A 13,217-nucleotide genomic window follows, 5' to 3' on the forward strand; every position below is an offset into this window, starting at 1 on the left:
AGCTAGCTACATGTTGAGAACAGAGGCAGGAAGACGTAGTTTAATATAGCCAATTTCCCGGTGGCTTTATAATTAGTTCTAACCACAATGGAATCGAGGCCCCAGCCGGATCAGGAGGCGCCCGTATGGTTTCTCTTGCTCCAGACGAAGGATCTGTTGGGCTGCAAGCACTGGTCAAGAGAAGAGGATGGGCCCAGTCAGGGGGTGGAATCTCTGTAGCGGCCTCTGGCCTGTGTGTCCTTGCCTCCCTCCCTCCCCCCACCATGTGCACACACACGCACACACTCACCCAGAAGCAAGTAAAAGACCCGGGCGGCCATCCAGCGGGGGCTGAAGGGGGACAGCAGGCTGCTGAAATCAGGCTCCCTGTTGGCCTGCAGCTCCTGGGCTACAGCCCTGGGGGGATCAAGAGCTATGAGCCGAAGTCCCAGCCTGGGCCCACCCCGAGGCACCTTTCCCCATCACCTGTACACGGCCTCCAGCGACAGCAACTTGGGCTCCGGGGGCAGCTCCAAAGGCAACTCCACGGGCATTTCAGGGACCTCAGGCACCACAGGCAACACCGGGGCCTCTGGCTGCTCTGCCTCAGCCCAGGCCCTGGGAGAAAACAGGAGTCAGTGGAGCTAGGAGGGAGGCAGGCTGGGACACTGACGAGGGCCATACTCAAGGTCACCTGCGTGGGTGGCTTACCACCGTTCTTCCGGGGGGATGAGGCTGGCACGGGACTTCTCTTCCTCAGCCGCTTCTAGAGAGAGCTCTGTTGGGAAGGTAAGATCCCAAGGGGGTCTGCTGAGATCTGAGTGGTCAGGGACCTTGAGGCCACTCAGTTGAATTAGATGCCATTGCAGTGACTTGTTCAAAGTACACAGGTAGGAGAAACTGTTAAAGAGATCTAGGCCCCCTTACGTTCAATGCTTCCTCTAGTAAAAACCATCAGCAGTTACGGTACCGGTACCGGCTTCCTGGGACAGTGGCTGGGGTGATGGTCCCCTCCCTTCCCCAGGTGCCTACCTGAAGACAGCATGAGGGGCCCACTGGGCTCCTGGGCCTCTCTCAGGACCTGGGGATGGGAGAAAGAGAACTAAGTCCTCAAGTGTCAGAAGCGCCCAGGCAGGGTGACGCAGGCTTGCACTTGGGGACAGGACCTGGCGCCACTGGCCTGGGGGGTGGGAGGGGCCCAGAAGTCAGCCTGCTGGAACTCAAGAGGGGGCTGGCCCTGAGGGCACCCCTCCTCAGGGCGTGCAGTTACCTCGATATCACTTGGGGTTTCCATCCTCCTTTCTTCCTCCTCAGGCTCCGGAGGTGGCCTTCGCCTGAGTGCTCCGAGGGGTGGCTGCGCACAGTGGGTCCAGAGAGCCAGCAGTTCTGGGGGCAGCCAGCCAGCTGGGGAGGAAGGGAGGGAGGGCAGCAGGGATGGGGTCTGAGGTATGAGGAACACAACAAGCAAGGAATATGGGTTCAACTCCCCCCCACACACACACATGCCAGCTCCCACCATTCCTTACAGTGAGTCGGGGTTTGGAATAGCTCTGTGGGGCTTCTGATGGTCCTCTCCAGAGGCTGCACCTTTGGCTGTAAGGGGGAGGTGGGGCAGAGCCAACTCAGGAGTGAGCCACTCCTCCCTGCCCCTTCTCCACTTCTTTGCAATTCATTGTTCCAAGGCCTCTGACCTTCCAAGTGTCAGGCTTCTGCCCCTGCCTGCCCTGCTCACTGCTAACTGGTGCCCATGGATGGGCTATGTGGGTCACTGAAGGAACATGTGTAGACCTGTAACATGTGCTCTCTGAGGATGGATCCCAGTGCAGCCTCAGAGATGAGAAGGCGCAGTATATGTGGCCCCAGGCCCTCCCTGCCTGCCTCCCTTCCTTCGTCCCTCCCCTGCAGAACCTGGGCTGCACTTACACACTCCCAGCAGTGGGCTCTGGTTTGCAGTTGTTCCTGGAATTTCTCCCGGGAGATCTGAGTCTCCTTGTCCCAGAACAATAATTGGCGGCGGCGGCGACGAGCGGGTGGGATCCTAGGACGTGGGGGCACTGGAGGCCGCCTCTGAGTGGAGAGGGGAGGTGGGGGCAAGGATACCCATCACTCCTTTTCCTACCACCTTGGCCGACTATGAAACAGGCCCCACATACCCGCTCCGCAGGCACCCTGGAAAAGAGCTTGGGCAGGGCCTCAAGTGCAGCTCTGACCTCACAGGAGGGGACCCACCTGGGAAGTGCAGGCTGGACAAAATGGAGTGTGGGCCGGGGCACCTTTTACCATTTGCACAAAGACCCAGGTTGGCTAGCAGTTGCCTAGGGCTTGGGGCAGCTGAGTAGGGATGAGCAGCTCTGGGAGCTGTGAGAGTAGGGCAAAGGGGGAGAGAGCTTGGAAGGGCACTACTCACCTCTGGGCTGAGGGGGGCTGGCAGACGCAGCTCCAGAGGAGGGGTCACCTCTGCAACAACATTCTAGGTCCCAGATCTGCCACACCCCTTCACCCCGGCAGCCACCCAGGCAAGAAGCAAGAAGGCCTCCCTTCGGCAAGATGGAATCCAGGGCCCTTGGCTGCAGTAGCTGGGGAAGGCCCCAGGCACGATGGGCACTCACCAGTAGGTAGGGCCTCAGGCTCCCAGCCTGCTGGCTTCAGCTCCTCCGGGACCAGGACGGGAAGTGGCTCTGCAACCCCTTCCACCCTGAGGGGAAACGGGCAAGAGAACTGAGGTCAGCCCTCTCAGCACAGACCCCCTAGCTGGCCCAAGGGGGTGTTGCCCTTACAGTGTGAGAGCTGCAGGTGAGAGTGGGGGTACTTCGGCCTCCCCCTCAAGAGCCCGGGGCTCCTCCTTGGACACTGCACAGAGAAAATCAGGGCTTAGAGCACAGAAGAGCAGACATGGGAGCACTACTGCCCCCGCCCGGCCTGCCCGTGCCAGGGCGCTGACCATCCACTGGCGGAGGGGCCCTACGAGGCCGGAGAGGCCTGCCTAGCCGCTCCTCTAACAAGATAGCTTCGTCTTCCTCGGCAATCAGCAGGTCCAGGTCTCGGCGGCTGATCTCTGGGAGGTCCTGTTCACCCTGTCGAGAAGAGGAGTAAGGAGAGGGAATGCAATTCCATTTCTGGAAAAGGCAGTTAGCTCTAGGAGATGGGGTGTGAGAGGTGAGTGGCAGGAGGCCTGCTGAAATGGAGACAAGAAGGCAGGACTGGGATGGGGGGGGCAGACAGGGCCGGGTAAGGTGGGCTGAGCCTCCAGAGGCAGGCCTTAGGCCTGAGGCTCTGTTGCCCCAGGACAATTCACCTCGATGTGCAGCATGCGGATTGGCTCCGCCTCCTGGAGGGTGATGGCCTCTGGAGACAGCACAGTGACCGGGATCCTGTCTGGAGGGGCAGGAGAGTCACACCAGGCCCTCTGCTTCCTTCCAGATTCCCACACCCGTGTGGTAAGGCAGAAGCATGGACTCTAGAATCAAGTCAGCCTGGGTTCTGGTCAGGTTTGGGCCGGTCACTGGCAATCTGCCCCTGCCTATGCTGTTTAACCACTACGGGCCTCATTTTCCTCCTCTGTAAAATGGGGATAAGAATTCTGATCTCACAGGACTCTTGTGAGGCAGAAATAAGGTGACAAAGTGCCCCTCACAGGGCCTGGCTCTTAAGAGAAGCTGAAAGATGGTCATTTCTTCAGTTCCTCGGCCTTTCTTTTTTTTTTTTTTTTTAATTTTTTATTTATTTATGATAGTCACAGAGAGAGAGAGAGAGGCAGAGACACAGGCGGAGGGAGAAGCAGGCTCCATGCACCGGGAGCCCGATGTGGTATTCGATCCCGGGTCTCCAGGATCGCGCCCTGGGCCAAAGGCAGGCGCCAAACCGCTGTGCCACCCAGCGATCCCTTCCTGGGCCTTTCTACGCCTCTCCTGGGAAGGAGGTGCTCTCTGCTCACCTGGCTTCAGAGGCTCCATGGGGACTTCAGGAGGGGCCTCCTCAAGAACTTTCTCTGGGGTTGCAGCCTCTAGGAGGTGTCGAATCTTTGGGGAGGAAAAAGGAAAGGTTCATCTTCAGCCCATTTTCCTACTTCCACCACCTTATTCAGACAATAGATTAAGGCTTCGTGTTTAAGCCTTGTGACATGAGCATGCCCTGAGCTCACTCGCCATTTGCTCTTGCCTCCCGTTCCTGCCCCTAAGAACAGTTTTTCTGTGCAGGAAGCACTGCATCCTCATGTCAAGTGTTGTGGGGTATAGAGGAACAGAAAAGACATTTGAGCTTTAGTAGCTTATAGTCTAAGAGGAAGATCAGTTCATATAGGACCCCAGCAAGAGTCCACACAAAGGGTGAAACAAGCCCCTAGCCAAGTGCTCATTTCCAAAACAATGTGTGGGCCTGGCCAGGGGGAAGGCCTCATAGAAAGGGGTGACATTGGAGCCAGGTCGGCTGTACGGATACATATCTATACGGATACATATGACTTAATACAGAACGAGGGTGACCAGCACAGGCGTGGAGAGCCGCTTGTAGTGGGGAACCGCTGGAGGCGACTTTTTTTTTTTTAATATTTTACTTATTTATTCATGAGAGACACACACAGAGGCAGAGACACAGGCAGAAGGAGAAGAAGGCTCCATGCAGGGAGCCTGACGTGGGACAGGAAGCTGGGTCTCCAGGACCACACCCTGGGCTGAAGGCTGCGCTAAACCGCTGTGCTACCCGGGGTGCCCTGGAGGCATCTTTGAAAGAAGGAAGTAGCGCTGTCTTAAGCTGTGGAGGTGTCAGGGTGTTGTGGACAAGGAACAAGGACAGGAAACCCAGGGCTAAGAGATGATAAGGGGCTGCAGTAGAGCCTTGGCAGTGGGAACTGTGTGGAGAGTACTTGAGACAAGAGTTGCCTGGAGGGTGACCTTGAATAGATGAGTGGAGCCGTCTTTGTTGGGAGGGGTCCACCATGACAGCCAGCCCCCCAGCGTTAGACTGGCACAGGGACAGCACTCCCCTTCTGCACTGTCAACTCATCGGTGAGGCCTACCTGAGGGATACTGAATGGGCTGGGAAGTGTGGGATCCACAGACATCAACCCAAAAAAGGGGTCTGGAGCATCTTCCAGGGTCTCCATCATGGCCAGGTGGTTAGGAAGCAGCAGGCTGGGTCTGAGAGAGAGGGAAAATGTGGGCTGTCAAGCACTGAGGCAGAGGGCTGACTCCAAGCAGGGAGGTCGCACACGGGCGGCTGAGTGCTTCAGGCCCCCGGGGCACTCACAGGTCAGTGTCCACCATATCAATGCGGATCTGCAGCTGGGCACGGTGCAGGCGCTCCAGGATGTGCTGGATGTCCTCTGTGGGCAGGGGTGGCAAGGTAGAGCGCATGCCTAGCCCAGGGCCACTCGGCTCTGCCCCATCTCCGAGCCTTCCCAGCCTTACCTACGAGGTACTGGCACTGTTGAGAGTAGACCCGGATCACGCCGATCTGCAGCTGGGCTGACAGATACAGGGAGAAGCGGGGCCGCGGCTGGCCAGGCTGCGGGGGCTGAACTCGTACCAGCACGTAATCCAGGATTTCCTCACTGCGGGGACCACGCGCCCTGGTCACGCTGCGCCACGGCCCGCCCTCCTCCCCTGCCCCGCCCGCTCAGGCCAGGCCGCTCCTCCCCTTCCTCCGGCCTTACCAGGTCTTCACCACGTTCACCTTGAGATACTCGCGCTTCACCAACCGGCTGCCGCGGGTCGCCGCCAGCCTGGGGGCGGGGGCGGAGGAGGGGACGGGGTGGATGGCGGGGGCAGCGCTGGCTGGGGCCCCTGGGTGCCCCTCCCGGCGCCCACGGCTGGGCCCTTACCAGATGGTGGCGAAGCAGCCAGTGTGGCGCTGAAGCACGTTGGGATAGTAGAACATCGTCCCACCGGGCTTTCACCCTCGTCCCCACCGCTCCTCCGCTGGACCTCGATCTCGATCTGAATCCCTTGTGGCACTGGGCTTCCCTACAGCGTCGGGGCAAAGGCTTTGGAGAGGCGGCACCCCGGGTGGCCCCCAGGAGCCAGGTAAAGGAACCGACGTGCGGCGGGTAAACAATTAGGGCGAGGAGGAAACCGAGGCGCGGACTGCGCACAGGCCGGTGGGGACGCCCCCTCCTGCCGCCCCGAGTGGGCTCACACGCCGCGTGGCTGCTTCGAACTCACGGGGCCTTCCGGGTCGGGTTCCGGGTTGGAGGTACAGAGCTCCCCGAGGGCGGGCTCCGAGGGCGGGCTCCCGGCTCCCGCTCCCGGGCCTTGCTCCCGGGCCTTGCACTCCGCTCGGGCACCTGCAGTCCCGGCGCGGCTAGATCCCGCCGCAGGGGGCGCGCGCTCGGGAGCCGGGCGCCTCCCTCGTCATTAGATGGCGGCGGACCCCACAACAGCCAATGGGGAGCAGGGATGGGCTTGGGGGCGCTCTGCTCCAGGACGCCGAGCAGCCCACTTGGCGTCGCGGCAACCCGGCTCCTGGGCGGGCAGCGAGCCAATCAGAAGGAGCCCACGTGCCGCGGGCCATTGTGAGGTGTCCCGACCAATGGACTCTCGTTCTCGCCTCTGGTAACAGGGGCTCCTCGGTGGCACTTCTCTGCTGACCAATGAGCGAGGAGCACGGCCCAGCCCCCCCATCCGGCCCCAGCCGGCTTGGTAACAAGGGCGTTTCAACTACTAGAAAAGGTCGGGTCATGCCCGGGGCAACTGCCCTGCCCCATTCTGGGCGCCTGACCTGAGGTCAGACCTCGCCCTTTCCCCTGAAGCCCACCCAGGCCCAACCAAGCACTGAAGATCCAGGATCGGTCGCCTCTGCGCGCAGCCTCGGGCCTGTGGTCACCTGGGCAGGTGGAAACGGTGTGGGGTGGGCTTGAAGCCGCCAAGATCAATGGGGAGGAAGTCAGATCATGGGCATGCCCTGCCCGGCTGTTTTCCAGCTCTGACTGTTCTGGCTGAAACAGACCTCCCCTCTGTGCGATGCGGGGCATACCTCTCTGCAGACAAAAGCCATTCGGCTCAAACCACTGTTTCTCCCTGCGCCTCCTGCCTCCTGCCTTGGTACAGCCTCGACTTTGGCCTAGGATGCCCCTCCCAGCCTTGACCCCAGGGCTTGCTTCTGCCTCTGTAACACTCTGCTCTTACTACGGCTGAGCTGACCCTGTTTTATTTTGTTCCTTCAGTCTACAAGCTTGAGATTTTTTTTTTCTTTCTCCAACTGCTTCCCGGAACCTAGGCAGTAAACATTTGTCAAATACCCCAAATTTACAACCACGGAAAGTCAGAACTGACAGATTTCCAAATTTAGTCCTTGTAAGCTATACAGGACTTGATTTTACAGGTGAGAAAACAGGCCCATATGATGGTTTTTCCCAGATCACAAAGCTTCTTAATGACAGCCTGGTTGGGAACTCTGTTCCAGTGTTTATAGTACCTATTCCATGGTGCTTGGCTAAATTAGTTTCTAAATAATACAAATTGTTTCAATCACTGTACATATATCAATGTTTATAAATTCACATGGGGCCACAAAGATGACAAAGGGGGCATCCACCCTTAAGGTACTTAGAACCTAGTGTAGGAGATAAGAAATAGAGTAATGTACTTATCCATCCCTCTGTTCAGCAAGTATTTATGATGTGCCTATGTGCCATGTACTCCTCTAGGCACCGGGGATAGGGCAATGAACCAACAAGTCCCTGTTCTTTTTTTTTTTTTTTTTTTAAGATTTTTATTTATTTATTCATGAGAAACAGAGAGAGAGAGAGAGGCAGAGACACAGGCAGAGGGAGAAGCAGGCTCCATGCAGGGAGCCCGACGTGGGACTTGATCCCGGGTCCCCAGGATCACGCCCTGGGCCAAAGGCAGTGCTAAACCCGTGGAGCCACCCGGCATGCCCCAAGTCCCTGTTCTTATGGGTTAAGGAAGGAGAGATGATAAGCAAGTAGACAAATAGAAATATGTTAAGTGCTGACCAGTACTATGAGAACGATGAGGCAGCGTAGAAGAATAGAGAATAGTGAGCGCTGCTGTTTACATGTTTACGTACGGTGCTCAGGGAAGCCCTCTCTGAAGAGAGAAGGCAAAAGCACCCTCCTGAAGGAAGGATATTTTACATGAAATCCCCCAGCAACTGCAAAGGTCCTGAGACAGAAATATGGTAAGTTCAAGGAGCCTGGAGCAAGAATGACAAGGGGTGATGTTAGAGAGGAAGATAGGGGTCACATCACAAGGAGCACAGAGGCCACTGTAAGGATTTGGGCTTTTACTCTGTAGGAGTCAACAGCTAATGGAGGGTTTTGAGCAGAGGAATGACATGAGATTTATGTGTTAAGACAATCTCTACTGTGTTGAGAATAGGCAAAGGTGGACAATAGTGGAGGGAGAAAAAAAGATGTAGAAGGAAGGAGAAAGAGATATGACAGTAGCTTGTTCCAAAGTGTTAGTGGTGAAAGCAGAGAAAAGTGGTCAGATTCTGGATAGATTCTGAAGGAACAAGGGGATCTGCTGATGGATTGGATGTGGGGTATGGCAGAAAAATGGAAGAGGACACTATAATCATAAATGGAACAATCCAACCAGAAAATAAAACAATTGTAAATACTTATGCACCCAACATGGAAGCACCCAAATACATGAAGCAGTTAATAACATATAAAGGAAGTAATCAATAGTAATACAATAATAGTAGGGGACTTTATTTTTATTTTTATTTTAATAGTAGGGGACTTTAATCCTCGCTTACATCAATGGACAGGTCATCTAAACAGAAAGTAAAGAGACAGTGGCTTTGAATGACCCATTGGACCAGATGGATTTAACATATATATTCAGAACATTCTATCCTAAAACAGCAGAATATACATTCTTTTCAAGCACACATGGAACATTCTCCAGAATAGATTACATATTAGGCCACAAAACAAGTCTCAACAAATTAAACATCGAAGCCATGCCATGTAACTGATTTCTAACCACAACACTATCAAACTAGAAATCAACCATAAGAAAAAATCTGGAAAGATCACAAATACATGGAGATTGAATAACATGCTAGTAAGCAATGAATGGGTCAATGAAGAAATCAAAAAGGATATCAAAAAATACAGACACGGGCAGCCTGGGTGGCTCACTGGTTTAGCGCCACCTTCAGCCCAGGGCCTGATCCTGGAGACCCGGGATCAAGTCTCACGTCAGGCTCCCTGCATGGAGCCTGCTTCTCCCTTTGCCTGTGTCTCTGCCTCTCTCTCTCTCTCTCTCTCTCTCTCTCTCGTGAATAAATAAATAAAAAATCTTAAGAAAAAATACAGACAGATTAACATTAAAACACAACAGTCTAAAATTGTTGAAATGCGACAAAAGCAATTCTAAGAGCAAGACTTATAGTAATACAGACCTACTTCAAAAAGCAAGAAAAATCTCAAACCTTATACCTAAAGGAGCTAGAAAAAGAAGAACAAAACCCAAAACCAATAAAAGGAAAGAAGTAAGGAAATAATAAAGATTAGAGCAGAGAGATGTCTTGGTGGCTCAGTGGTTGATCATCTGCCTTTGGCTCAAGTCTTGATTCCAGGGTCCTGGGATCTAGTCCCACATCGGGCTCCCCACAGGGACCCTGCTTCTCCTTCTGCTTATGTCTCTGCCTCTCTCTGTGTCTCTCATGAATAAATGAATAAAATCTTTTTTAAAAATTTAAAAATGGATAGATCAATGAAAATAGGAGGTGGTTCTTTGAAAAGATCAACAAAATTTATAAACTGTTAAAAGCTAGACTAAAAATAAAAGCATTCAAAATCAGAAATGAAAGAGGAGAAATCACAACCAATACCACAGAAATACAAAAGATCATAAAAGAATATTATGAAGACTTATATGCTAACAAATTGGACAACCTAGAAGAAATGAGTAAATTCCTAGAAACATAACTGAGTCAGAAGGAAATAGAAAATTTGAACAGACCAGTTATCAGCAATGAAATTCAATCATTAATCAAAAAACTGTCAATAAACAAAAAGTCCAGGACTGGATGGCTTCACAGGTGAATTCAACAAAATATTTAAATTTTATCTTTTTTTTTTTTTTATTTATGATAGGCACACAGTGAGAGAGAGAGGCAGAGACATAGGCAGAGGGAGAAGCAGGCTCCATGCACCGGGAGCCCGATGTGGGATTCGATCCCGGGTCTCCAGGATCGCGCCCTGGGACAAAGACAGGCGCCAAACCACTGCGCCACCCAGAGATCCCTCAACAAAATATTTTAAAAAGAGTTAATACCTATGCTTTTCAAATTGTTCAAAAAAAAAAAGGAGTACCTGGATGTCTCAGTTAAATATCTGCCTTCATCTCAAGTCATGATCCCAGTGTCCTGGGATCAAGTCCTATGGCAGGCTCCCTGCTCAACCTGCTTCTCCCTCTCCCTCTGCCTCTCCTTCTGCTTGTGTTGTCTATCTCTGTTGAATAAGTAAATAGAATCTTAAAAAAAAAAAAAAAAAGATGACAGAATGCTTCCAAATTTATTGTATGAGGTCTGCATTGTCCTGATACAAAAAACAAACAAAAAAAGGAAACCACAGGCCAGTGATTCTTCTTTTTTTTTCAGGCCAGTGATACTGATGAACAGAGATGCAAAAGCCCTCGACAAGATATTAGCAAACTGAATCAAATAATACACTAAAAAAATCACTCGTCATGATCAAGAAGGATTTATTCCTGGGTTGCAAGTGTGGTTCAATATTTGCAAATCAATCATGATATGTCATATTGTTAAGGATAAAAAACATATGGTCATTTCAATAAATGCAGAAAAAGCATTTGACATAGTACAACATTCATTCATGATAAAGACCTTTAACAAAGTAGATTTAGAGGAAACATACCTCAACATTATAAAGGCCATATATGTAAGACCTACAGGTGACACCATTCGCAATGGGGAAAAACTGAAAGCTTTTCCCCTAAGGTCAGGAAAAGGTAAGGATGTTCATTCTCACCACTTTTATTCAACATAGTACTGGAAGTCCTAGTCACAGCAATCAGATAAGAAAAAGGTATAAAAGGCATCCAAATTGGTAAGGAAGAATTAAAATTTTCACTATTTGCAGATGACATGATACTATATATAGAAAACCTTAAAAACTCCAACTCCAAACTTCTACTAGAACTGATCAATGAATTCAGTAAGGTCACAGGATACAAAATCAATGTACAAAAATCCCATTGCATTTCTATACACTAATAATGAAGCAGCAGAAAGAGAAATGAAGAAAACAATCCCATTTATAATTGTACCCAAAATAATAAAATACCTAGGAACGAACCTAACCAAAGAGGTAAAAAATCTGTACTCTGAAAACTATAAAACACTGATGAAAGAAATTGAATATGACACAAAGAAATGGAAAGAGATTCTGTGCTCATGAAGTGAACAAATATTGTCAAAGTGTCTACACTATCCAAAGCAATCTACAGATTTAATGCAATCCCTGTCAAAATAGCATGAATCCCTAGCAATAGTAACTTTGAAAAACAATATTTTTCAAAAAACTAGAACAAACAATCCTAAAATTTGTATGCAACCACAAAAAAACCTCAAATAGCCAAAGCAATCCTGAGAAAGAAAAGCAAAGCTGGAGGCATCATAATCCAGACTTCAAGTTCTATTACAAAGCTGTAGTAATCAAAACTGTATGGTACTGCCATAAAAACAGACACAAAGAGGGGTGCCTGAGTGGCACGGTTGGTCAAACATCCAACTCCTGGTTTTGGCTTAGATTGTGATTTCAGGGTCCTGGGATTGAGCCCCGTGTCAGCTCTGTGCTCAGTAAGGTGTCTGCTTGAGAGTCTCTCCCACTCCCTCTGCCCCTCCCACACATACTCGCTCCCTCACTCTCTAAAATAAGTAAATAAATATTTTTTTAAAATTTTTATTTATGATAGGCACACAGTGAGAGAGAGAGAGGCAGAGACACAGGCAGAGGGAGAAGCAGGCTTCATGCACCGGGAGCCTGACGTGGGATTTGATCCCGGGTCTCCAGGATCGCGCCCTGGGCCAAAGGCAGGTGCTAAACCGCTGCGCCACCCAGGGATCTCTTTTTTTTTTTTTTAATTTTTATTTATAAGTAAATAAATCTTTAAAAAATATAGACATGTAGACCAATGGAACAGAATACAGAGCCCAGAACTAAACCTACAATTACATGATCAATGAATCTTCAACAAAGGCGGTAAGTATATGAAAAGGGAAACAGTCTCTTCCACAAATAGTGGTGGGAGCATTGGACAGCTACATGCAGAAGAATGAAACTGGAACACTTTTCTACACCATACATAAAAATAAACTCAAAATAGATTAAGGACCTAAATGTGAGACTTAAAACCATAAAAATCTTAGAAGAGAGCACAAGTAGTGCTCTCTGACATCAGCTGTACCATGTTTCTAGATGCATCCCCTTGAAGAAAGGGAAACAAAAGCAAAAATAAGGGATGCCTGGGTGGCTCAGAGGTTTAGCACCTGCCTTTGGCTCAGGGCATGAACCTGGAGTCCAAGGATCCAGTCCCACATCGGGCTCCCTGCATGGAGGGAAGCATGGAGGGGATTCTGCTTCTCCCTCTGCCTGTGTGTCTGCCTCTCTGTGTCTCTCATGAATAAACAAATACGATCTTAAAAAAAAAAAAAAAAAGCTATGGAGACTACATCAAAATTAAAGGCTTTTACACAGTGCAAGAAACCATCAACAAAACTAAAAGGCAACCTACTAAACGAGAGAAGATATTTGCAAATGACATATCTCATAAAGGGCTAGTATCCAAAATATATAAAGAAGTTATGCAACTCAACACCAAAAAATCTCCAAATAATTCAATTAAAAAATTGGGCAGAAGACATGAACAGACATTTCTCTAAAAAAGACAGACAGGGCAGCCATGGTGGCGCAGTGGTTTAGTGCCGCCTGCAGCCCGGGGTGTGATTCTGGAGACTGGGGATCGAGTCCCACATCAGGCTCCCTGCATGGAGCCTGCTTCTCCCTCTGCCTGTGTCTCTGCCTCTCTCTCTCTCTCTCTCTCTCTCTCTGTGTTTCTCATGAATAAATAAATAAATCTTAAAAAAAAAAAAAGACAGACAGATGGTGGCCAGCAGCTACATGAGAAGATGCTCAACATCACTCGTCAGGGAAATGCAAATCAAAACCACAGTGATCTATCACCTTGCGCCTGTCAGAACGGCTAAAATCAAAAAACAAGAAACAACATGTGTTGGTGAGG

At 50.6% G+C, this 13,217-nt stretch overlaps 1 protein-coding gene and 1 long non-coding RNA gene across 3 annotated transcripts; one reads left to right on the forward strand and one right to left on the reverse strand.

Annotated features, from left to right (window-relative positions):
• Positions 1-13: 13 nt before the first annotated feature.
• REC8 (REC8 meiotic recombination protein) lies at positions 14-5,939 on the reverse strand. 2 transcript variants are annotated; one of them, XM_041758389.1, is made up of 19 exons: positions 5,798-5,939; positions 5,630-5,698; positions 5,385-5,527; positions 5,224-5,299; positions 4,994-5,114; positions 3,914-3,998; positions 3,275-3,354; positions 2,921-3,053; positions 2,757-2,829; positions 2,589-2,674; positions 2,387-2,436; positions 1,903-2,046; positions 1,506-1,572; positions 1,250-1,383; positions 1,012-1,060; positions 691-757; positions 466-597; positions 290-396; positions 14-170 (listed from the first exon to the last, which is right to left on the reverse strand). In XM_041758389.1, the coding sequence occupies exons 1-19, from the start codon at positions 5,851-5,853 to the stop codon at positions 79-81; spliced, it is 1,764 nt and encodes a 587-aa protein (XP_041614323.1). In that variant the 5' UTR covers positions 5,854-5,939; the 3' UTR covers positions 14-78. The 2 variants fall into 2 exon arrangements, with proteins under 2 accessions (XP_041614323.1, XP_041614324.1); XM_041758390.1 differs by lacking the exon at positions 5,630-5,698 and having other exon boundaries at positions 5,798-5,905.
• On the forward strand, positions 5,861-10,765 carry LOC121492990. The gene is made up of 2 exons (XR_005988356.1): positions 5,861-5,999; positions 10,555-10,765. It is a non-coding gene; the product is annotated as an uncharacterized LOC121492990 (long non-coding RNA).
• The last annotated feature ends 2,452 nt before the right edge of the window (positions 10,766-13,217 follow it).

Source organism: Vulpes lagopus, chromosome 6 (assembly GCF_018345385.1).
Source record: "Vulpes lagopus strain Blue_001 chromosome 6, ASM1834538v1, whole genome shotgun sequence".
Lineage (NCBI taxonomy): Eukaryota > Metazoa > Chordata > Mammalia > Carnivora > Canidae > Vulpes > Vulpes lagopus.